The 23,121-nt window shown below is 52.6% G+C and overlaps 1 protein-coding gene across 1 annotated transcript in view; it reads left to right on the forward strand.

Annotated features, from left to right (window-relative positions):
• The first annotated feature begins 425 nt into the window (after positions 1-425).
• DGAT2 (diacylglycerol O-acyltransferase 2) overlaps positions 426-23,121 on the forward strand; it is a 33,132-nt gene continuing 10,436 nt past the window's right edge. Inside the window, exons 1-4 of the mRNA XM_069555238.1 lie at positions 426-712; positions 14,858-14,986; positions 21,650-21,757; positions 22,129-22,199. Of these exons, the coding sequence (XP_069411339.1) occupies positions 673-712; positions 14,858-14,986; positions 21,650-21,757; positions 22,129-22,199 (348 nt within the window). The 5' untranslated portion in view covers positions 426-672. The remainder of the gene's footprint in view (positions 713-14,857; positions 14,987-21,649; positions 21,758-22,128; positions 22,200-23,121) is intronic.

Below are 23,121 nucleotides of genomic sequence, written 5' to 3' on the forward strand. Positions count from 1 at the left end.
TACACGGAAAGGTAGAGGCAACTTGAGGGGTTTAGGAGCCCGACCCTACCTAACTAATTCCGTCCCAACCACCAATCAGAGGCGGCATCTGTAGCCGAAGCGAAGCCCTGAGGAACCGAAAACACAAATCCCCGCCTGCCCCCGCCAGGCCCGCACGTGCGGGGCCTCCCGGCCCACGTTCCTGCTGCCGGGCTGCACCAACCGCCGCGGGGGAGAGGCTAGGGGCGGGCACAGGGAGCAGCAGGAATAACCAGGCAGCCCCTCGCGAGGAGGACCCCGCGCCCTGGGCGGCGCAGCCGTGAGGAGCAGGGGGGCGCCTTCCTACAGCCCTCCTGCGCCCGGCCGAGCCCGGCGCTCAGCCACCCCCTCGGAGCTGAGGCTGCCGTGGTTGGAACGGCCGGCCCCGCCCCTGCCGCGTCGGCCCCGCCCCCTTATGAGGTTACAAAGTGCCGCGCTCGGAGCCGCGGGCTCAGTGGCCGTGGCCGTGGCCAAGGCTCCGCTTTCCGCCGGTGCTCCGGCCCGTCTGGCGGCCCGCCCCTCCGCACCCCCGGCCGTAGCGGTCCCCGCGCTCCCCTGCTCGGCGCGAAGCCCTGGCCCCGGCCGCCGGGGCATGGGCCAGGGGAGCGGGGTCTGGCGGCTTCCCGCGGGGCCCCGACCAGTACAGGCTTCGTCATGAAGACCCTCATAGCCGCCTACTCCGGGGTCCTGCGAGGTGAGCATCGGGCCCGGCTGCCCTGAGCGAGGGCTCTAACTGAGAACCCATGCTGCCCCCTGCGGCCTTTGGGAGTTGGACTAAGGGTCTGGGAGATGAACTGTCACAGCCCAGGGTCTGCAGGGCTTTGCGGGCTTCCTCCTTGGGCCATGCAGCTGCGAGAGGGCTTTCAGGAAATGAGGTGATGAAGGGCTCCAAGGTAGGCAGGAGTGTGTTGGTATAGTGGGAGTTTGTTGTTGGAGGGCAGGCCGCTCTGGGGAATGAGGTCCCAACCCCTTTCTTTTCTTTTGGGAAGGCTTGCGGCCCCCTCCCCGACCACCACCCCCATTCTTACCCCCTGCTCATCTGGGTCTGAGATGAGGTTAGAGTAATGGTCTGATCCAGGCCACTTGGCATGGTAGTCCTGTGGGCGCATTCTCCACCTTAGCATTCATCAATTTGGGGGACTTCTGTTACATCACTTCTTTTTTTCCAGCCTGTGAGATAGGATGTTACCTGAGAACTCTCCAGCCCCCAGCACTGCTCCTGGCCCCTGGCAGTTCCCTCCATCCCTCCTCACCTGGTGGATCAAGCTGTGGGGCACTGGATGGGGCAGGCCACTAGACCAGGGACATGCCTGGCTGGGACAGCTGTGCCCACACTGTCCTTTGCCCCCTACCCAGCCCAGGCTTGGGAGCCCACTCAGCAGTGACTGTGAGCCTGGAATGCTTAGAAGATAGGACAAGAGGACCCTGGGTGCCCTTCAGTGTGGTCTGTGCTGCTGTTCCACCATGTGGAATTGAGGTCCTCTCTGAATCAGGGGCAGAGTTGAGATCAAACTCCACAGCTTTTCCTGCTCAAGGAAGAGCATCCCTTCCATGTCCCGCACCTCTCACCTATACTTGGAGAAACTGAGGTGGGAGGAGGCATGACCTGCCCATGGTTTCCCTAACAGGGCCTTGGCCAGGGGATTAACTACAAATCCAGGAGACTCTGGGACATCCTCACAGCTGCCCTGGTCTGTCTTGCTTGAGTCCTCCCTCCCTCCACCTAAAGTCTTAATTCAGCTTGCTGAACCTCTCCTACTTAGGATTTTTCTTTAGTAACTAACAATAGCTTACTCCAACCCCTTCATTATAAAAACAAAACATACAAATCATTGGATTTCAAAATATTGGAAAAACAGGAAGGAAATGAAAAGCTCCTGGTTAATTGACTATCCAAAGATATTTTCCTAATAGCATTTTAGTATATTTCATTATAATTTTATTTATACACATCATTTAGGTAAGATTGAGGCCATGATGTGGATATCGTTCTAAATCCTGTTTTCTCCCTCTTGATGTTAAATCTAGAGTATTTCCTTCTGTTACTCCAAACCACTTACGATACTCTCGGGGCTGCTGGGTAACCACCCTGAGCTGTACCACAGTTTAACTGTATCCTAGGCATTGGCCCTTTTCCCTCTGTGGCTGTTGGTGTGATTATCTGCCCCTCTTGGTCTGAGTGCCACTCACTGCCCTTGGAGAGGTACCTAGCTCCTGTTGCCATCTTGGGTACATGCAGCCTGAGCTGTCCCATGCGCCTGGCCCGATAGCCTCTGACAGTCTCTGCTCTCACTTAAAAGTGCTTGTCCATTCACTGTGCCATTTAATGCCCATAACGTAGAAGGAAGGACCCTACCCATGCTCATGTTTTAAAAGTGGTTTTGTCTCCTAGCAATGCGATGGGGATGCTCTCTCTGGGGGGTGGACCTTCCTGGAGATGCCCTTCCCTCATCTCTGCTATCCACAGAGGTGAGTTGTATCTTCCAGGAGCAGGTGACCCTGACTTCCTCGTTTTTGACCTAGAATTTGTTATTCAGGAGGACTTCCAGTGAGTGATTTTGACCAAGTCACTTACTGTCCTTTCAGGAGCATGTCTCCATGTTTTAATCAGGTCTTGAAAACATTTTCTTTTTTTAAAAAAACTGGCTGCAGACAATTCTATCATGGACTGTAGCAAGAGCTGGCATGAAATGCAAACCAATCACTTTAGCTGTCTGGGATTCTCTTTGGTGAAAGACTGGGTGGGGAAGGGAGGGAGCTGAAGCAAATCTTGTGTTATCTGGCATCTCCATTAGACCTGCTTTCTACATCCTTGGTCTTTGAAGACACTCCCCAGTGGCCTGGTTTTTACCAATAAAGTCTCATTGTTGGGAGGTGATGAACACTTTGTCAGTGGTGATATTTAAGGGGATACCATGACTTCTGTGAAGGGAAGACCTGTGATGGGTGAGATTGAAATAGATACCTTGGTGTCTGGTTTCCTGGGCTAAAAAAAAGCCAGCTGTGGGGGTGGGTGTGTGCTGCATGTGTGCTGGGAGTTTGTGCGGGACACAGGAGTCTCTATTGGTATTTTCTAATATCTGAAGGATTTACCTGCGCCAGGGGTGGAAGATGCAGAGTTATCCATAGTTGCACCTTTACCTTTGCCCCTGGATTTAAGGCCCTTCCGATCAGAGCCCTCTGATGCCTGCCTGAATACCCAGGGTTCACCACAGGACCCAGCATGAAATGGTGGCAGCTTCAGTAAAATTCTGAACTGATTTGTTCTGCGCGGCCCCCCAAAAGCAAGGCCAGGAACAGGGCTGGAATTTCAGGAGGTGGGGGGTGCAGATTTGATATAATGGAGGAATGCTTTCTGACAGCCACTGCAGCAGGTTTGGTGTGGGTGGGGTGGAGCTCCCCATCACTGGGAGTGTGCAAGCAGGAACTTAGCAGGAGGTGAAACTAAGAGGCTGGATTGTTGGAGGGTTGATACCTAACTCTCAATCATAGGATGAGAACATGGTTTTCATATTCCCCTTCCCCCAATTCTATATAGCTTCCCCCGGCCTACACCACTTCCCCAAATGCACAAATGCCACTTTGGGGTTATCTGTGCTACTGAGGGCTCTTCTGAGCTGGGAAGGGAGGGCCAAGAGTAGTATTTTATTAGCAGACTTGGTGACTCAGTGGCCACTGTGGCAATCCTGCCCCACCCCCATCCTCCCACCCTTGAGTTCTGCAGCAGGTACTTGAGTCATAAAATCACAGCTCTCTGGCAGTGCTGGGTCAGGGGCAGCTTTCACATTACAGACGGAACACTGAGGGCCCCGGAGAGAAGAGACTGGACCAGGCTTACCAAAGCCAGAGTTAGAACCCAGATCCACCTCCCAGTCACTGGCTGCCTTAAACTAAGAGAGAAGTGTGGTGAAGCCGTGAAGGGCCGAGTGCAGGGTTCTGGCCACTGCAGGTGCTCATTTCCTGACTGAGTGAAGGTTTTTCTGGGACCATGATGGGGCTGGCAGATCACCCCTTCTCGTGCATTTTCAAGATGTCCCAACTTGCCTTGATGAGTAGATGTACCATGAACCCTGGAACTCTGAGGCCAGGGGAACAGCCAGTTGCCTTCATTGTATTCCAAACCTTCCAAACTCCTCCTTGTGGCTGTGGAGCCCCCTGTGAGCAGCCCTCACTCCTCTGCTTCCATGCCCTGCTCTAGAACAGCTGGGGTCTTCCTGTTCCCCCAGGATTCCCATCAGTTCAGTCCTACTTCAGGGCCGTTGCATTGGCTGTCTTTCAAACATTCAGTCTCCTCTCGGAGGCCTTTTCTGACCATACCATCTGGAGAATGGTCCCGTCCCATTGTATTTTTTATAGCCCTTCTCATTAGCTAAGTTCTCAGGTGTACTTTTCTGTTTGGGTGATGGTCTGCCCCGGAAGAATGTCAGCCCCTTGGGAACAGGACCTCTGTCTGTCTCCCTCGGTGTTTGTCCCAGCACTGAGCACAGTGCCTGGAGTATAGTAGGTGCTCAGTAAATATTTGTTGAATGAATGAATCATTAATGGGACTTCAGCCCTCCCAAGCACTGCTCATTCCTCTTGGCAAGAAGCCCTGCTTTTTGCTTCAGTGCGAGTCCTCAGTGCTTCCTCAGGCCTCCTCTGTGCCCACCTGTGCTAGGTGCTGGGCCTGCAGCTATTCCCTGCTCTGGAGGCTCCAGGGCTGATCGCTGGGGGCAGGGGGTGCTCACCACAGTCCCCCTTGTTGCTTCCAGGGCTTAGGAGCCAGAGAGTGAGGATTTCAGCCCTGGCTCCCCTCAAGGACCTGGCTGGGTGTCTCTCTTCTCCTCTGAGGATCTCATTCCCCCTCAGTGGAAGATAGGATCAGAAACTCTAAGACTAAGGATGCAAGGGTTTAGGTTAACACGAATGGAAAGTGCTTTGTAAACTAACTTGTGACTCACCTGTTAGTCCTTGTCACTCATTTTATGTGACACAACAGTCGCCAACACTGTGACGAGCGGCAGACTGCCTGGGGCATCCAGGAAGCCTTCTTACGGTGGGGACTCAGGCGTAGGCCCTTCAGTTCATTGGTGGATCACCTGTGTGTCAGACTCTGCCACACACATGTCAGTCCCTGGTCCCTACCTTTGAGGAAATGAGACTAGGGGGATGACAGCGCACAGTGATCCACGCAGTGACGGGGGAGGAAGCATGGGGAACTGAGGAGGCCTGGAAGTGAGGGTTTGGCAGCTAAATCATCCTGGCGTCAGGAAAGGCTTCCTGGAAGAGGTGACAGTCATCTGGATATTTAAAAATGAACCAGTGTTACTGGTTCAGTGTTACTGGTTCAGAGACTATCAAGAACCTTCAGGTAGAGGGACCAGCATAAATAGAGACGTGAGATTTGGGTGGGCGGGAAAGTCTGATGGCAGGACCTCTGGGCTCCTAACCTGAGCTGAGGTCCCAGTGTGCTGAGAGCTAAGGGAGACAGAAGATGCTGTATCCAGGCGGGGGCTGGCTTGCCTATGCACTTTGCCCGGGTTGTTGGTGGAGATTTGAGAGCTGGGAAAGGAGCCTGGTGCAGGCAGTTTCTTGGCCTGTACCACTTCTGGAACCTCCTGGGTGTGGAGCTGCTGCTGGCAGTTTTGAGGGCTTGGGGCTAGGAGTCTCAGTCTCCTCATCTGTAAAATGAACAAATGCATGATGACAATATCTGCCCAGGTTATGGTACAGACCCAAGGAAGCTGAAGCCACACACCCTTTGGGCAAACTGACAGAAGCAAGGAATGTGAATTCACTTTACTATTAGAGCAGATCTAGAGGCCAGAAGGCTCACTCTGCATCTGCTTCCTATGTGACCTTGGGCATGATGCTCCCTCTTAGGGCCTCAGCCTCATCTGTACAGTAAGGAGGGCTGCATAAGGCAGCTCGCCTGGGTTCATTCCAGCTCTGCTGCAGAAATGTGATTTTGATCATGCCCCGGACTGCTATGGGATCCAGGGGGCCAACCTCCTCCTCATTCGTGTCCTCAACTTGTCCTTGTGAAAATGGGCTCGTGTCCTACTTGGGGCCCAGGTACATGCCTAGCTCCTCACACTTGCTCATGTACCGTGATAAGGGCCTATTTTGAGGACTCCTTGGTGGTGACATACCAACAAGCTAGTAGTGTTGCCATGGCAACCCCTCCCACTTCAGTAGCTATTCTTTTAATGTGTCAGAAGATGGGGGTAGCGAAAGCAGAGCTTTGGGGTCCTCAGCAGTCACCTCCAGGGTCCCAGTCGCAGTTTCAGAGTCTCAGGAACATGGCATTCTAAGAGCCCCACTTCCTTGACCTCACCTCCCAGGACCCTACCCTACTGCATGAAAACCAATACTTGAAAATCCAGGCCTCTGGAGCAGCTCAAGGAGGGGCTTGTAGTTTCTTTAGGGGGATCTTCTGTGGATAATAATTCATTAGTCAACCTAAGTTGTCAAGACCTCAGATTTCAACTAATTTAACCCAAACCTCTAATGAATGCCATTGGGAAAAAGACCTAGAAAGGAGAGGAGAAGGAGGCCCAAAGTCCCAGTATATCTGTAGATACTTAGGATGCCTGGCTTCCTGCCAGGATGCTCTGTGGGGGGCCCTGAGGACCAACTGAGGAATCCAGTGAGTTCTGCAGGGTTCTGATGGGCAAGCCAGGAGCTTCCCAGCAGGCACACCAACCACAGCAGTGTGTATTGGCTTCCCATTTGGGTCAGATGTCCCAGTGGGCCCTGCTTTAAGGACACTTAATTTTCTTTAAGATTACCTGATTAAACACCTAACCCTTAAAGGGGAGATTATTAGTCTTTCCAGAGAAGAAATCACCAGCATATTGAGATCAGGTGAACAGCTGGTGAGTTGCTTCAGAGCCCTTACACCGTCTGAAGTTGGTGGAGGGCATGGGAGGAGTGGGCAGCAATCTTCCCTGCTGTCAGGGTGGAGCCTGGTCAGTCATCTGTGTTCTTGGGACTCCTCGGCCTGGCATTTCCAGCCCTCCGTGGCTCCCCCTGCACATTCTCGACTAGCCTCACCCAGTCACATGGCCTGGTTGAACTACTTGCAGTTAATTCCTTAACCTTGTGCCCTTTTTCCCTTCCAGTCCTTTGCCTGCTGGACTCCAGGACCTGGGTTCCTGGCCCTGTGCCTCCCTTCTGTCAGCCTGGCAAGCTTACTCATCCTCTGCCTCTCACCTGGTGCAGCCCTGAGAGCATCCTCCGGGCCAGCTGGGCACCTCTCGTGGACTCCTCAGCCAATGACCTACCCTCTGTGCCTGACTGTTCACAGCCCTGTCTCCCCCAGCCATAGCTGAAGTGGGCAGCCCCAGGGCAGAGCTCTGCCTCCCACAGAAGCCCAAGAAACAGAGGAGAGGCAGGGGCTAGCAGTTCCTATCCTAGGGCAATACCTAGCCTGGCCTGTAAAGGGTACTTGGAAAGTACTTGCTGAATGAATGTTAACGTTCGGCCTCCACCCTTCTCTGCCTCCCTCTAGAATCTTGCGTTTTCACCCCTAGCCTTGACGATGTAGCATTTATTTGGCACTTGGCCTGGCTTCCTGGACCTCAAGGGGTCTCCTGGGAGTCAGAATGTCCATCTCTCTGCCTCGATGCAGCCTCATGCCCGGCCCTTTGCAGAAGCTTGGGGCAACTTCCTCACTGCCCACTTGGAGGCTGCTGGACCAGGGCAGAGCTCCGGTCTGGCTGGGCCCACGTGTGGCATCCTTGAAGCTGGGGGATGTGAGCAGGATGGCGTCCCCACTCAGGAGCCCCTGGCAGCTGTCCACATCTCTGCAACCTCACTGGCAGCTTTCTGGCTAACAGACATGCCACATGCTGTTTGTCTCTTTTCCACAGGTTGTTTGGATTCCTCCCAACAACTGCTACATCCCAGCAAAGGAGGACGCTGAGTCTTAGATGGGGAAATGACCTTCAGGGTCTCACCGTAAATGATAGAGCCAGGGTTTGAATCCTAAGTGTACTGACGCCAGCGCCTCTGCTCCAAGAGGGTTATTACACCCTCTGCTCCATGGGTTATTACACCCATATGTCAGGCAAGGAAACCCAGGCTTACTTGGTAATTATCCCGCATACACACAGGTCTTGACTTTTATGACGCTTCTGTCTATTGTTTAATTTTCACAAGAATCTAGCGAGGTGGATATTAGCCCCACTGGACAGATGAGGAAACTGAGACTTGCATAGGAAGTGACTCACCAGGGCTACACTCCTGCAAGTTGGAGGCCAGGTTCTCTGGACACCCATATTCCTTAGCTTCTCTAGGCTGACGAGCCGCTTCCCAGGATGCCAGTAGCAAAGGAGAGTAGGGACGCAGTGTGGGCCGCCCGGAGGCCTGACCTGGGAATGTCACGTGTGCCCCTACCTCCACGTGGAGGGAAGTCAGCCTTGCTCAGGGCTTCCTCTCCTCAGGGCTGAGGACCCTCTTGTCTCCCCCTCTAGCTGATTGCCCCAAATTTTGTTTCCTCATGGCTCTCCTCACTGCCTGACGTTACACCCTACCTTTGTGTGTAGGTGCTTTTTCTCTCCCTCAGCAGAATCTAAGCCCCTAACAGGTGAGACTCGACCTGCTGTGTCCACTGCTCTTTCCCCAGGGGCTGACAACAGTATCAGGCACCTCAAAAGTGCTCCAGGCTCATCCCTCCCCACCTACCTGCTCCAGGAGGCCACTTTTGTCCACTTGAGCCCTGACCCCATCGTCTGTCTTGGGTTCATGTGAACCTCCTTTCCTGGGTCGTTGAATATTCTGGCCTCTGGCCTGCCTCACTGTAACTCCCTCTGAGTCTGTTCTGGCTGGCGCCCCCACCCCAGCACCCACTTTCCTCCTCTTTGCCTCCCACATCTCATCTTCTGGGCCCTGCTGACGCCTCGCCACCTCCTTGGAGCCGCCCCTGCCGCTGCCCCCACTCTGCTCCCTCCCCTCTTAACACATAACCTCATGGTCGCAGGCGCCTTGAAACATTGTAGTCGCTGATCAGTCCCCTCCCGCTCTGGTCAGTGGTAGATGCCGTGATGAGAGCTAATCACCCAACAGGTGTCAGTCACTCAACAGTTGCCAAATGGACATTACATGCATTTTTTTTTTTAATCTTCCCAACCACCCTGAGATTCTTATCCTCTCTTTATGTCTTTTGTCTTGTTTGGCTGCGCCGGGTGTTCACTGTGGCATGTGAGCTTTCTCTAATTGTGGCATGCGGGCTTAGTTGCCCTGTGGCAGGTGGAATCTTAGTTCCCCGACCTATGCCCTCTCATTGGAAGGCAGATTCTTAGCCGCTGGACCACCAGGGAAGTCCCCTTATCCTCACTTTAGAGATGAGAAACTAAAGCTGAGAGGAGCTAAGTGACTTGCCCTAGGTCACAGAGCCATGCAAGGGCAGGGCTGGCCCAACACCCTTTCTCAGATTATGGAAACTGGGGCTCAGACCCTGCCCTCTCAGACCAGTATGAGAGGAAACCCTGGTTTCATCAGTCCTGGGTGCGGCCTGGTCAGTTTGCTATCAGATGTTGGGCAAAGAAGCATTCCACACCCGACCTGGGCTGGGGACCAGAGGTATTTGGCTCTACTGCTATGCGCAGCTTCAGCTTAGCTCTTGTAGCAGCTTCTCAACCTGTGGGAGCATGTGGGTGGGGGTTCACATTCCTTGCATAGCCAGTCTGCAGGAGAATGGCCCCATGAAACTTGGGACATGGTTGAGGCAGAGAGGCAGCCCTCCCTTCCCCGGGGTGTATTCCTGATATCAGGATGTGGACTGGCTGGTGTAGTGAGGACCAGCCCTCAGGAGCTTGGCATCATGGAAATGGCGAGGGTCTCAAAGCTCGAATGCCTGCCTTGAGTCGTGACTGACTCCTCTAGACCATGACCTCAAAACAAATGGTTTAACATCTTTTGGCCTCACTTTGCCTCAGTTTCCATCTCTGTGAAATGAGGCTGCCCCTCCCTGCCTGTCTACCTTCCCAGAGAATGCTGAGGGACAGGGAAGCCCCATATAGACATGGGGGCAGGGGGCTCTTCTCTGGGGGTAAGAGAGCTGCTCTGGGCTTCTCTCTCTCAGCTCTGCTCCCTCTGCCTTTCCAAATCCAGGAAAAAAGGAGCTATGTAAAATAAATGGTGAAATCAGTGGTGCCCTGGAGCAGCTGTTTGGATTGGTTACTGAAAACTTCTCTTCATAGAACAGGTCAAGTTACTCTATTGCCATCTCATCTTCCTTCGTGAGAAAAAGACATCTGTAAGAAGCGGGTTCTGTTCTCATCATAGCAAGGTTAGGGGGGGACTCATGTTCAGAGGAGGAGAGAAAGGCTCACTCCCCCACCCATTGCTCCATCTCTGGGGTCCTCAGTGGTAAGCCTGGAGGCCTTCCTGTCTGGCAGCTCAGTTGCAACTTGAGCATCCTGGCCTTCAGCTGCCTCTGGGACTTACAGGTTTGTTCATTCATGCAGTAAACCCCTATGAGCTCCTTCTCTTGTCAGTCTGACTGGGCACACTGCTCTGGGCACATGAATGAATCAAGTTCCCTCCTTGGAACTTAAGAGATGTTGCCTGAAGAGGACGGCTGAGGAAGTAGATAATTGGCTTCAATGGACTGGTGCTGAGACAGCGTGCAGAGTTCAGTGTGCTGGCAGAGGCTGGGAAGGGGTAGCAAGGGAGCAGGGTGGAGCTGAAATTTGGCCAAATGTTGAGGCTCCCTGCCAGCCCCACCTAGGACTGTGGGACAGTTGGGCTGGGTATGAAGGTAGTGGCAGTGTTGGCATCTGATTGCAGCACTGGCATCCACACCAGCCACCACTGAGGCAGAAGAGATGCTGACAGCTGAGTGGTGAGGGCTGGACCTGGGAGTGCCCAGCTGAAGCCTTGCTTCTATCTGCAAAGCAACTGTACCAGGGCTGTTGCAAGGTGGTGAGCATCTAGGTGGTGTCTTCAGGACGGTGGGCACTGGGGTCCAAGCAGTCAAAGAGATCATAGAAGTCATCCTCCCCACCACCATTTTATATATGGGGAAACCAAAACCCAGAGAGGTGAAGCGACTTGGCCAAGAAGACACAGGAATCAGTGATACAACTGGGACCGGAACCCCCAGGCCTGCCACCACTTAACTTACTACACAAGATGCGTGCCCCTCACCTGCCCCTCTGGAGGAAAATAAGCCATGCATTTTCTCCTGTCCCCTCCCAGCCTTCCCCCACTTTCTTTTGGGGAGAAGAGAGAAGGAACTTGGGGAGACCAACACAGGAACAGAATGCTGGCCTAGAAGTTAGTCTTGAATTGAATCCAACTTGGCCACCCTCTGGTCAAGTGACCTTGACTATATCACTTCCTCAAGCCTTTCCCACCATCAAAATGGCAATGAGGATGCCAAACTCACAGGGCTGGTGAGAAACCAGAGTTCCTAAGGAAGCACATTGGAGGCTCTGAAGCTGCCGGTCACCCAGCCCTGCAGAGAGCCGAGATGGAGGATGGGGGCCTGAGGAATAGCCAGAGCAGAGATCTGCTCTTCCTTTTGCTCAGCAAACCTTGCTGAGTGTTGACTCTCGGCCAGACTCTGAGAGGCCACTGGGTGAATCAGACTCAGCCCCTTGGGCAGCTCCTGATGTGATGAGAATGGGCTTGTAATCAGCAGCTGGTACAAGGTGAGGGGCTGTGGGAGCCTAAAAGGAAGATTCCCTTCCTCTCTTATTTCTCTCTTTTGCTGGCCTCTCCCACCTTCATCTGCTGATAGGTTCTCTTCAAGATCAGTGGGGGCTGGTGAGATTGCCCCAGACAGTTCCACAGTTGCATGGGCCTTACAGTCAATAATCCCAAAGAAGGAAAGCCTTCTCTGAAGGCTTACCTATTTGGGTTTTGAAGGACAAGCTGCTTTATCTCATTGTCAGGGCATCATCAGGTAGACAAGGCAAGCAGCAGCTTTCTAGGCAAGGGAGCAATGACTGGATACTCCTTAAATCCACAGGAGCTTCCACTGGGCCTATGGTTCAGCATCATGGACAGACCAGCTCCTGGGGTTGGGCTCTGTGGTCAGCCAGTCAGGATGGTCTGGCCAAGAGGCAGCTGAGTGGTCTCGGGCCCGAGGGACACAGAGTGGCCTCCCCGCTCCCCAGGCAGCCCCACACTGTGCCGTCCAAGGAACACTGGCCCCTCCTCAGTGGACTTTGCATTTCCTACTTGGTTGCAGAGCGGGCTACGGGCAGTAGTTGGGATGGGGCAGGGAGGATAGACTGAGGAGGCTGGAACAAGCCTGGCTCTGGGGCTGTGGGAACCCTTCAGGCCTCTTTTCTGTGTGGATAATCCACTGAACAGGACGTTCTGCATTTCCTGCACCCTGACTTTCTACCTAATTCCAAGAGACCTGCAATAGCAGATGGATTTGGATTAGGAAACAAGAATTTTTCAGTTGTTTCAGTGGGGGATATGTCACCAACATGGACTTACTGTGTGCACCCCACCCCCAAAGCAGGAGAGCTCCATGTTGTGAGTGCAGTTGGTTGGCCCTGACCCAACAGCAGAGGCTAGACAGAGAGTCCTTTCCTCAAGCACTCTTCACTGTCCTGTTCATAGTAGGAAGTGGTCTTCACGGTCCTGTTCACAGTAGGCAGTGGTCAAATGAAATTATGTCTGATGCCCTTCCTTCCATCACCCTTTTTCTCCAGCCCAGTAGACAGTGGAGGCCCCCAGCTCCTCCTTGCATACTCCCCACCCCAAACTTACCCTACCTGAGACTTTGGACTGAGCAGATCTCAGTTCAGTAAATCTAGGCTGGGGCCCTGCATTTCTAAACAGCTCCCAGGGTGGACTCTGAGTAGGGAGGTGCTGGAGAACATTCTATCCTCTCTGCAGCCAAGGTGCCTTGCCTGCTCCAGACCAAGGGCAGGGTCTCAGCTGCCATGACCCCTGCTTGCCTTCACTCCACACAGCTAGGAGGGAGAGCCAGCAGCTAGGGGTCCCTTGGACAGGGGGTTCAGGCCTGTGCTTGGCCTCATTTCCCTCCCTCCTGTACTCACCCAGGACTCTCTCCTCACTTCTGAGCACAAACCACCCTTAGACTTGTAGTGTCCCATGGGTAGAGCCTTTTGTATTTGGCATCTGCTGTCCTCTGAATCCAGGTCCCAGCCCTGGCTGGGTAGCCCTGGACAACTCAGTGCTCCTCTCCTCAGCCTCCCCAGAGGTCCAGATGGACTAGGCCAGAGGACCTGAGAGGGCTCTCAGGCTCCAGGAGGGGGTGTTGAGAAAGGGTGGAGGTGGAAAGGGCTGTGATGCTGGATATATATGTTGAGAGCAGAGGAACGTCATGTGCCTCTGGAGTTCCTGTGTGGACCAGCCTCTTCATCTGCTTTGGTGAGTTCACTCACCACCACCTCCACCCCGGGTATGGCTGCTCCTGAGTACCCAGTATGTGCCGCATCTTGGATGTGACAGTACACTGTTGAGGTCGTGCCTGCATAGTGAGTGAAACCAGGGTTTGCACTGGGATCTGACTCTTCTGCCATACCCCTGGCTTCCCCCTCTCTCTGCTCCATGAGACCAGGGGAGGGCAACAGGACTGAGGAGTCTGCCTTGAGTCCTGCTGGTTATCGCTGTGCTTCCTAAAAGTCAGAACTTTCAGCAGATGAGTGCCATGTCCCTTTCTAAACCCCACTGTGACTTTGTTGCTCTGCAGATTTTAAAGAAATACAAAGGCTTGCATGTAAACCCCTAAACCCCTCTCCCTCCCACTTCTGCTGTAGGCCAGGGTGAAAGGTCATGAGAGCCTCCAGGACAAGATTGTGGCTCAGTGAGGGGCCTTGCAGAGTGGGTCATCAGAAGGAATCTGACCAGCACAGTCAGTGAAGATATGTTGAGCGAAGGGCATGCAGTTGGGGCTCAACACGTGTGGGGTTTGAAGGGGCACAGTCCTCTGGCCCAGCTTCCAGAAGGAGAGGGGCTGTGTCAGGAACCTCGCCCATGCTCCTCCCGAGCGCTGCCTCTCCTCTGTAGTCACTAGGCTTTCTGGTCCCTCTGCCTATCAGCCACTGGAATCTAGGGCATCGTCCTGGGGGTACAGCCACAGAACCAATTAACTGAGCACATCTTGTCTGAATTTATAGCCTTGGCACTTGCTTGGTAGCAAACATAATTGCAGCTCTCAGTGTCCCAGGCTGCCCAAAACTCAGTGGCCGCTGGATCCTCTAGGGAAGCAGAGGTTCCTGCCCAGTTCCTCTCTCAGCCCTGGGCTTTGGGCACTGAGGTAAAGCTCAAAGTGTGAATTCCCCTGAAAGTGGTATTGATGGTGTTGGGCTAGGGCAAGAGGGCTCAGCTCCCTGGGAGAGGGTATTAGTCCTGGAGATAAAGGGGTGGGGGTGGGTCAAGGATTAGGGGTGCTCAAAGTACACTTGGAGGAAAAAAAAACATTACAAACTGGATGTTGGCCCTCTGTCCCTGGCCTCATAGACCCAGATAGCAAAGGTTAAATATTTGTACTAGATCCAGATAAAGGAAAAGATAGGGGTTTGACTGGGGTAGAGGTGAGGAATGAGAATTGGAAACTATGGCAAGCCTCCCCGTCGCCTCTTTGGATACCCTATTTGGTCTCCAAAATAACCCTTTGTTGGGGGGACATCATTCCCACTGGGTATATATAGAAACTGGGGCAGAGGCAAGTGCAGCATGTGAGCAGCCCAGAATTACAAAACTGTGGTGTGACAGGGCCGGGATGTGAGCCCAGGTGGGTCTGATTCTTTGGCCTGTGCCCCTCCCTTGTCTAGGAAGGTGTCTGTGGGGAGGTGGGCTGGTGTAGGGCACTCTGCAGCTGCAGGGAAGGGCGGACAGGCTGACCTCTATCTTCTGTCTGTCACAGGCACTGGCTCCAGCATCCTCTCCGCCCTCCAGGACCTGTTTTCCGTCACTTGGCTCAACAGGTCCAAGGTAGAGAAGCAGCTCCAAGTCATCTCGGTGCTACAGTGGGTCCTGTCTTTCCTCGTGCTGGGTAAGCTGGGGCTCAGAGGGTGAGGGCAGGCGGGGATGTTAGAGAGCTGAGGGGTCCTTTTTGGTCTCCTATCAAGTGCTATACCCCAGGCAAGCTTGGGGACTCAGTAAGATTCAGTGGGAGGTGGTAGTACGGTTCCCATTTCACAGATAGAAAGCCCAAGTCTCAGAGAAGGTGAGTAACTTGTCCAAAGTCACACAGATTTGAGTCCAGGTCTACAGGACCCGCCCCCACCCCCACCCCCGCCAAAGCATGTGCTGTTCCCAAATGCCACCTTGCCTCCCAACAGACATTTTCCCGCAGGCACGTTGCATTGTCTTCGTCTGGTCTGGCCCTGGGATTAGTCCCAACTCAACTAAACATAAGCTCTGTGACTTTACACAGGTTCCTTGAACACCTTAAAAATCAGTTTACTCTCTTTGGATATGAGGAAAAGGCTGCCACACAGGCCACACAGGGCCTGGGCTGGTGCGGGTTGTCCCCAGCCTATGGGAGCTCCTATTGGGACATACCCTCCAAGCCCCCCCGCCCCGACCCCAGCCTCACCCACCCTCTGTCGAATACCGCCCCCAGCTACTTCCATACCCGCTCAAAGCTCCTCCTTTCTTCTGTTGACACTGCCCACATCAGTGCTTGAGTTGTTTCTTCTGCAGGTCCAGATTGGTGCCCCTGTCCCCTGGGTTGCCATCCAGACCTGGGTCAGGGCACCGTGGGTTGTCCAGGAGGAGGGAGGACCCCTGCCTAAGCCAGGCCCTGCTCCCCCAGCAGTCTCTCCTCTTCCCCAGGGCCAGGTGTCCCTTCCCCAGCATGTCAGGGCAGACACACCTGCTGCTGAGCTTCACAGAGTACATTCCAGTGCCTGAATGAGTCCCTCTGGTTGGCCTGCTCTTCAGGGTAGTTCAGGCCTATGGGTATTATCAGGAGTTACCATGTCAGTGCTGAGCCATCCTCCCAGGAGGCTTGGGAGCCTCTGAGACCACATTTCCAGGGCAGCAGCTGCCCCTCCCTCCCTTGGCAGGGCAGAATGATGGAAATGGGGGTGCTAGTTATTGAGCCCCTTCAGTAGATGTGAGCTCAATCCCTGGGTCAGTAAGATCCCTTGGAGAAGGAAATAGCAACCCACTCCAGTATTCTTGCCTGAAAAATCCCATGGACAGAGGAGACTGGTGGGCTACAGTCTAAGGGGTTGCAAAGAGTCAGACATGACTGAGCGTGTGCACATTCACACAGACGTGTGCATGCACTCACATACACACACACAGTGGACTAGGTTTCCCACTTCATAGGTGAGAAAATGGAGACTCATAGAGGCTCAGTGACACTCAGAGATGGTGAAGCTCATTAAGTGGCAGAATTAAAAATTAAACAGGAGCCTGGAGTGCTCACCAGGGAGCCCGAAATCAGCGTGCCTGGTCTGAAATGGCCAGTCTTCACTTTAAGGCCCAAGAGTGGGCATTGAGGGGCTATGAGCCCCCAAGACTAGATAGAAAATTACGTGTGAGAGTATATTCACATTTTTCTGGATGAAGGGCAGTTGCTATCCTCAGATTTTTACAGAGGCATATGGACCACTATCTTCTGGAGTTTGCTCAAATTCATGTCCACTGAGCCGCTGACGCTCTCTCACCCCTTGCTGCCCTCTTCTTTTTGCCTTCAGTCTTTCCCAGCATCAGGACTTTTCCAATGAGTCAGCTCTTTGAATCAGGTGGCCTAAAAGTGTTGGAGCTTCAGCATCAGTCCTTCCAATGACTATTCAGAGCTGATTTCCTTTAGGATTGACTGGTTTGATCTCCTTGCAGTCCAAGAGACCCTCAAGAGAGTTTTCTCCAGCACTACAATTCAGAAGCATCAGTTCTTCGGCATTCAGCTTTTTTTATGGTCCAAGTCTCCCATCTGTATGAGACTACTGGAAAAACCATAGGTTAGATAGCATCACAGATTCAATGGACATAAATCTGAGCAAACTCCAAGAGATAGTGGAGGACAGAGGAACCTGGTGTGCTACAGTCCATAGGGTCACAGAGTCAGACCCGACTTAGCGACTGAACAACAACAATGAGCCTTAACAAGATAAAGGAACAGTGGTCTAGGGAACAGAGCAGATTAAACTGGCTCCCTCAGGGCTCAAACTTCCAACTTGGCCTGCCTGGCCAATTTTTAGAATCCTGGAGTAGAGACCATCCCTCTGTTTTCAGGTAAGAATCAGGCACCCCGTGAGGGCAGAGCCTTGTCCAGAATCACACAAGAAGGAAGTGACACCCTCTCCAGCATATATTGCTTGTAGACTTTAGGATAGCAGCCATTCTGACTGGCAAGACCACATGGACTCCAGCCTCCAGGCCCCAGTCTGCTGTGCCAGCTCCCAGAAGCCACCACTGTCCTATTGTCTTAGTGGGTCAGAGCTTAGCTGATGAGATGCTGAGCAGCGTGTAGAACCCCAGACTCCTGTAGCATGCGGCAGGGGCTGCCCCGAGCTGTAGGTTAATAATTGATCAAGTCTAACCACAGCCCAGAAACCGGCTCAGCATCTTCCCGAAACCCTTGTGTAGGTGGGAGCCAAGCCTGCATGGACGGGCAGGTCTGCCGAGCTGCTGCTAATTATTGCCCTGAGCAGCCCCAGCCACTCCGTTCCACTGCCACCCACATCAGCTGGCAGAGACTTGCCTGGCATTGCAGAGGATGCTGTGGCCCTGTTGGCCTCCCTCTGGAACGATGGAGTGACTCTGTGCCACCACTCCTGTGCCCCAGGTCCCCCTGGTATTCTGGTTAAGGCTCTAAACCTTATTCATTCCGAGTTTTTGTTTATTTATTTATTTTAATCTCAGTTTTATTTATTTATTTATTTTTTTACTTTACAACATTATATTGGTTTTGCCATACATTGACATGAATCCGCCATGGATGTACCTGTGTTCCCCATCCTGAACCCACCTCCCACCTCCTTCCCCATCCCATCCCTCTGGGTCATCCCAGTGCACCAGCCCCGAGCACCCTGTATCATGCATCGAACCTGGACTGGCAATTCATTTCACATACGATAATTTACATGTTTCAATGCCATTCTCCCAAATCATCCTACCCTCTCCCTCTACCACAGAGTCCAAAAGACTGTTCTATACATCTGTGTCTCTTTTGCTGTCTCGCATACAGGGTTATCCTTACCATCTTTCTAAATTCCATATATATGTGTTAGTATTGGTGTTTTTCTTTATGACTTACTTCACTCTGTATAATAGGCTCCAGTTTCATCCACCCCATTTGAATGAATCAATTAGAACTGATTCAAATGCATTCTTTTTAATGGCTGAGTAATACTCCATTGTGTATATGTACCACAGCTTTCTTATCCGTTCATCTGCTGATGGGCGTCTAGGTTGCTTCCATGTCCTGGCTATTATAAACAGTGCTGCAGTGAACATTGGGGTACACGCATCTCTTTCAATTCTGGTTTCCTCAGTGTGTATGCCCATCAGTGGGATTGCTAGGTCGTATGACAGTTTTATTTCCAGTTTTTTAAGGAATCTCCACACTGTTCTCCATAGTGGCTGTACTAGTTTGCATTCCCACCAACACTGTAAGAGAGTTCCCTTTTCTCCACACCCTCTCCATCATATATTGCTTGTAGACTCTTGGATAGCAGCCATTCTGACTGGCATGACATGATACTGCATTGTGGTTTTGATTTGCATTTCTCTGATAATGAGTGATGTTGAGCATCTTTTCATGTTTGTTAGCCATCTGTATGTCTCCTTTGGAGAAATGTCTATTTAGTTCTTTGGCCCACTTTTTGATTGGGTCGTTTATTTTTCTGGAATTGAACTGCAGGAGTTGCTTCATTCTGGGTTTTTAAATGCATAATACAAAACACACTGGATTTCAAAGGAAGCCAGTGATATTAAAATATAAACATGCATGCATTAAATCAGATTCCACATATAGTGACACATTGTTTTTTGTTACTATGTTAAATAAAAAGATCTAGCAGCAGGCATAAAGACTGCTAAGACTACTGCAGTCTGGTACATCCATAAATGAAGGAAGTGTTGCATTTCTATAAGAGATGAAGGAACATTAAGATGTTATTTTTTTCCCCCATCCAAGTCCATGGATCTCCAGATTAGACACTTAACTGTGTGTTAAGTCTTCTTCCCACATTATCTCATGTAATCTTCCCAACACCCTGTTGGAAATGGAGATTCAAGGATGGGCCATGGCCAGTGAGCCAGCAGGGCCCCAGCTTCATGGAAGAGCGTGTCCACGCTCTTCATGGGCCTGACTGCTGCCTCCCTGCATTGGGCAGCCATAGGCTGCCCGCTCACGGGCTTTGAGGAGCAGTTCTGAATCACAAGCTTGACTGTGTTCTGTGGGGAGGGGTGATTGTAAAGGTGGGTCCTGAACCTTCTGCATGTGGAGCCAAAAATTGTTTACATCTCCTGGACCTGAGGGGACTGGGCGGGGGGGGGTTCCTGCTGCAGTCCCTTGCCCTACAAGAATGGACCAGGGAGCCCCCTGTTCAGAGGACTGGGCTTAGTCTCTGAGAAAAGCAAACTTGTGTGATGGATTTAGCTCATTTTTGCTCAATAAACCTTTCTTGTCGTGGTTGCTGGGGCTGGAGAAGTTCGTCTGACCTGGTTCCAGCTCCCAGGGAGCCCAGGGACTGAAGGGCCTTCTGATGGAAGGAGTCTGCTGGGGGAGGCAGATACCGATGAGACAGCTGTGGACACACAGGGCTTAGAGGGAGCAGAGCCCCCCAGCTGAGAAAGTCCAGAACTACAATGCAGTCTCCGGACTCTTCATCTGTTCTCTTTTCCTCCTCCCAGGCTGCCTCAGCACCAGAGTAAGGACAGTGGACAGGGACTCCAAGCTTCCCAGAGAGCTCAGACATTTAGGCAGTGCAACCTGGGGCTCCTCCCGCTCTGGTCCTGGTGCCCCCTCAGCAAAGTTAGGGCTTTGACAGCAGCTAGGTTTCCAGGCTGCTCAGATCCTAACCTGAACCTCACAACCCTGCCCAGGCCCACCTGGAGCATCCATCTAGCCTCTGAAGGTACTTGGATACCCTGTGGAGTCTAGAGGGCTTGTGACCCTTTTTCTAGGCCTAAGAAAGGGGACCAGGGGCAAACCACTCAACAAGGTGAGAGACTGTGTAAGTGGCCCTAACTTAAACATTGCCATTCACCAAGCTGCCTCAAGTACTTCACAGCTGGCCTTTAACAGGGTTTTGTTGGCTCCAGATACTTCCCTAGAGACTCATCTTCTCCATCTATGATGTCACACTCCTAAGGTGGTCCTGAAAACCTGGACACCTGGCCAGTCTGTGTTTACTGCCGGTCCCAAGATAGTTGCACCACATTTAGCTCCCTTGGCAAGAGGCTAGCTCAGGAGCTTAGAACAGGACCGGGTTGCGGATGACAAGAGATCACCATTTTCCTGCCCTTTGGCTTGTGGAGTGTGTGTCTGGCCCTCCCTGCTCCCTCGAGAAACTGGAGGGGACTGAGCAGGTGGGAAGAAGACAGCATGGAATCGAAGACCTGGCAGCCCGGGAGCACCCGTGACCAGTGCAGCGCCCAGCAGAGGGGGCCTGCAGCCGGGGTCGGCTTCCCTCCCAGCAGTGCAGGGGATGCTGGCCAGAGGCCATCCTTCTCCCAAGCATGAGTGCCAGATGCCCCTGGTCCTCTGCTAAGTGACAGGGGGCAAAGATGTAGAGAATTCAGGGGTAAGAGATCCGTGCAGGAGGATGGCATGATGCTGGAGTTGAGGTCTAAGCTTTGCTTTGACGCCTTGGTAAAAATCGGAAAGATGAAAGCCCTGAAGAGGGCTTTCTGTGCCAGGTTATTCAGTCTTATGGCCAGCAGGCCCAGAATAAAGGGACCCCTGGAAGCTGGCCCCAGTGGTCTTCAAGTGTGCTGCTGGGGGTTTTGAGAGAGAGGCTGATGGGCTCTGGGCTTTGGTTGGGGACTGCCTGGTGCTCAGTTATGTGGGAAGGGGGCCAGCCCGCCTCCTGGAGCGGGAATCCCACTCTGTTGGGTCCCTCCAGTGGCAATCTGGGCCTTCTAGCTTGAGGTAAATTCCTAAAGCCTGGTACAGATTTTGGACTTAACAGTCAGACTTGAGTTTGAATCCCGGCTCTGCCTCTATCCTGGCAGGTGACCTTGGACTAGTTCCCTCCCCCTAGAGCTTCAGTGTTCTCATCTCCAAAATGGGGTAAAAGTCACCCTGCCTCACACTCAAGACAGTGATTCAGCCCAAGTCCTGAGATACAGCGGCACTTGGCAGGTTCCTCCCCTCGTCCACAGCCATTCTGACGGGCACTCAGGTGGGGAGAACACACAAGGAGGGGCAGAAAGGACAGCTGAAAGGCTCTAAGTTAATGTCCATCACCTGTGGTGCTGCTGCCCAGACAGCATGGAGCCCACATGCCTCTTGATGCTGGGACAGCCCATGAGAATCCAGAAGATGAGGCTCGTGTCCCGTGAGCCTGCTGCTCTCAGGAACATCTTCCCCCCCTCCCCACTCCACCCTCCCCATGGCCCTCTGCCCAGGGCCCCAGGTGTGCCTAGCTTAGGGCCACAGTGGACACTCAGTCACCCAGTGACTGTGTCCAGAGGGTGCTAAAGCCCGTGTCGGGAGCACAGGCCTGACCCGGGACCATCTGCCTTTCCCCAGGAGTGGCCTGCAGCGCCATCCTCATGTACGCATTCTGTACCGATTGCTGGCTCATCGCCGTGCTCTACTTCACCTGGCTGGTGTTTGACTGGAACACACCCAAGAAAGGTAGGAGCGCAGGTCTCCCTGCCTGACTCCCCCGCCCTCGGGACACTCCCTCCTGCACAAGCTGAAGTTCCTCGTCATGGGTACTGCCCCTTCTTTCGTTAGCACCTACTATGTGAATAGTGTCGGGCTAAGCCTGGGCATGGTACTGAAGGCAGGGGAGTCTCTAAGGTTGCCATCATGCTTCTCACCGGAGCTCACACTCAGTGCCAGGTGTCCATAATGTGAGGGAATGAACATGGAAAGGGGCTTGGAGGGGGAGGATGCTGCCTAGGGTGCTGGTCACCCAGCTCAGGGGTTCACACTGGCTCTGCCCGAATGTCACCCTCCCCCACTCCTACTCCTTCTCAACACTGTGTTTTGTTCCCTGGAAGGTGGCAGGAGGTCACAGTGGGTCCGAAACTGGGCTGTGTGGCGCTACTTTCGAGACTACTTTCCCATTCAGGTAAAAACTTGCAGGTGTTATCTTGGGAGGGTAGGAATGGATGGGAAATCTGAAGTCAAGCCTTAACTTACCCATCCACAGCGATCATGTGTGCAGGGTTGAACTATGTGACATCTCCCACTATGAGCATCTGTCGATCTTCTACCCTGCTTTATGCAGGATGTGAGGCAGTTTAGGATACATACGTATAATTCTGTACCAGGTAAAAAGAAAAATCAAGACTTGGAGGAAAACATAATTCATCCATAACTGTCAACAGAGTTTCAGTGACTGAACTTCATGGTCACCTCTGAGCTTCCTGGTAGCCAAGGCAAAAAGGGAACCATGCTAGTTATTGATCCTCATTTTTAGAAAGAAAGAAGGTTCTTTGTTCCTTGGGTAAACAAGACTTCTAGCATTTGGATCTAAAAGCTGTTTCAGATACTGAGATTCTGGGTGATGTAAGAAGCAGGAATAAGAGTAGATACTATGGCCATTGCTTGTCTGCTTTCAGTGAATATTAAAGTCATAACTTAAAATGGAAGTGACTGGGAATTCCCTGGTGGTCCAGTGGTTAGGACTCAGCACTTTCACTGTTATGCCCCAGTTTATTCCCTGGTCGAGGAACTGAGATCCTGCAAACTGCATGACGGAGCCAAAAAATATAAAAAAGGAAGTGATTTATCAAGAGCAGTACTAAGGTAGTCCAAGTTTATCTGGTCTGAACCAAGATTAGCAATAGGTGTGAGGAGCTTTCTTTCCTTCTGAAGCTCTTACAGAAATTTCACCTCTCTCAGCCAGTCGTGGGTGGGTCACCAGGGGTCCTGGTCATGGGAATAAGGGGCCAGAAAATTTGGTGTGCAGTGAATGAAGATTGAGAGCCTCACTGCTGAAGTGCTTGGGAAAGGCTTCTGAAGGTGCTGCTCCTTGAACCCCATCCTGA

Source organism: Ovis canadensis, chromosome 15 (assembly GCF_042477335.2).
Source record: "Ovis canadensis isolate MfBH-ARS-UI-01 breed Bighorn chromosome 15, ARS-UI_OviCan_v2, whole genome shotgun sequence".
Lineage (NCBI taxonomy): Eukaryota > Metazoa > Chordata > Mammalia > Artiodactyla > Bovidae > Ovis > Ovis canadensis.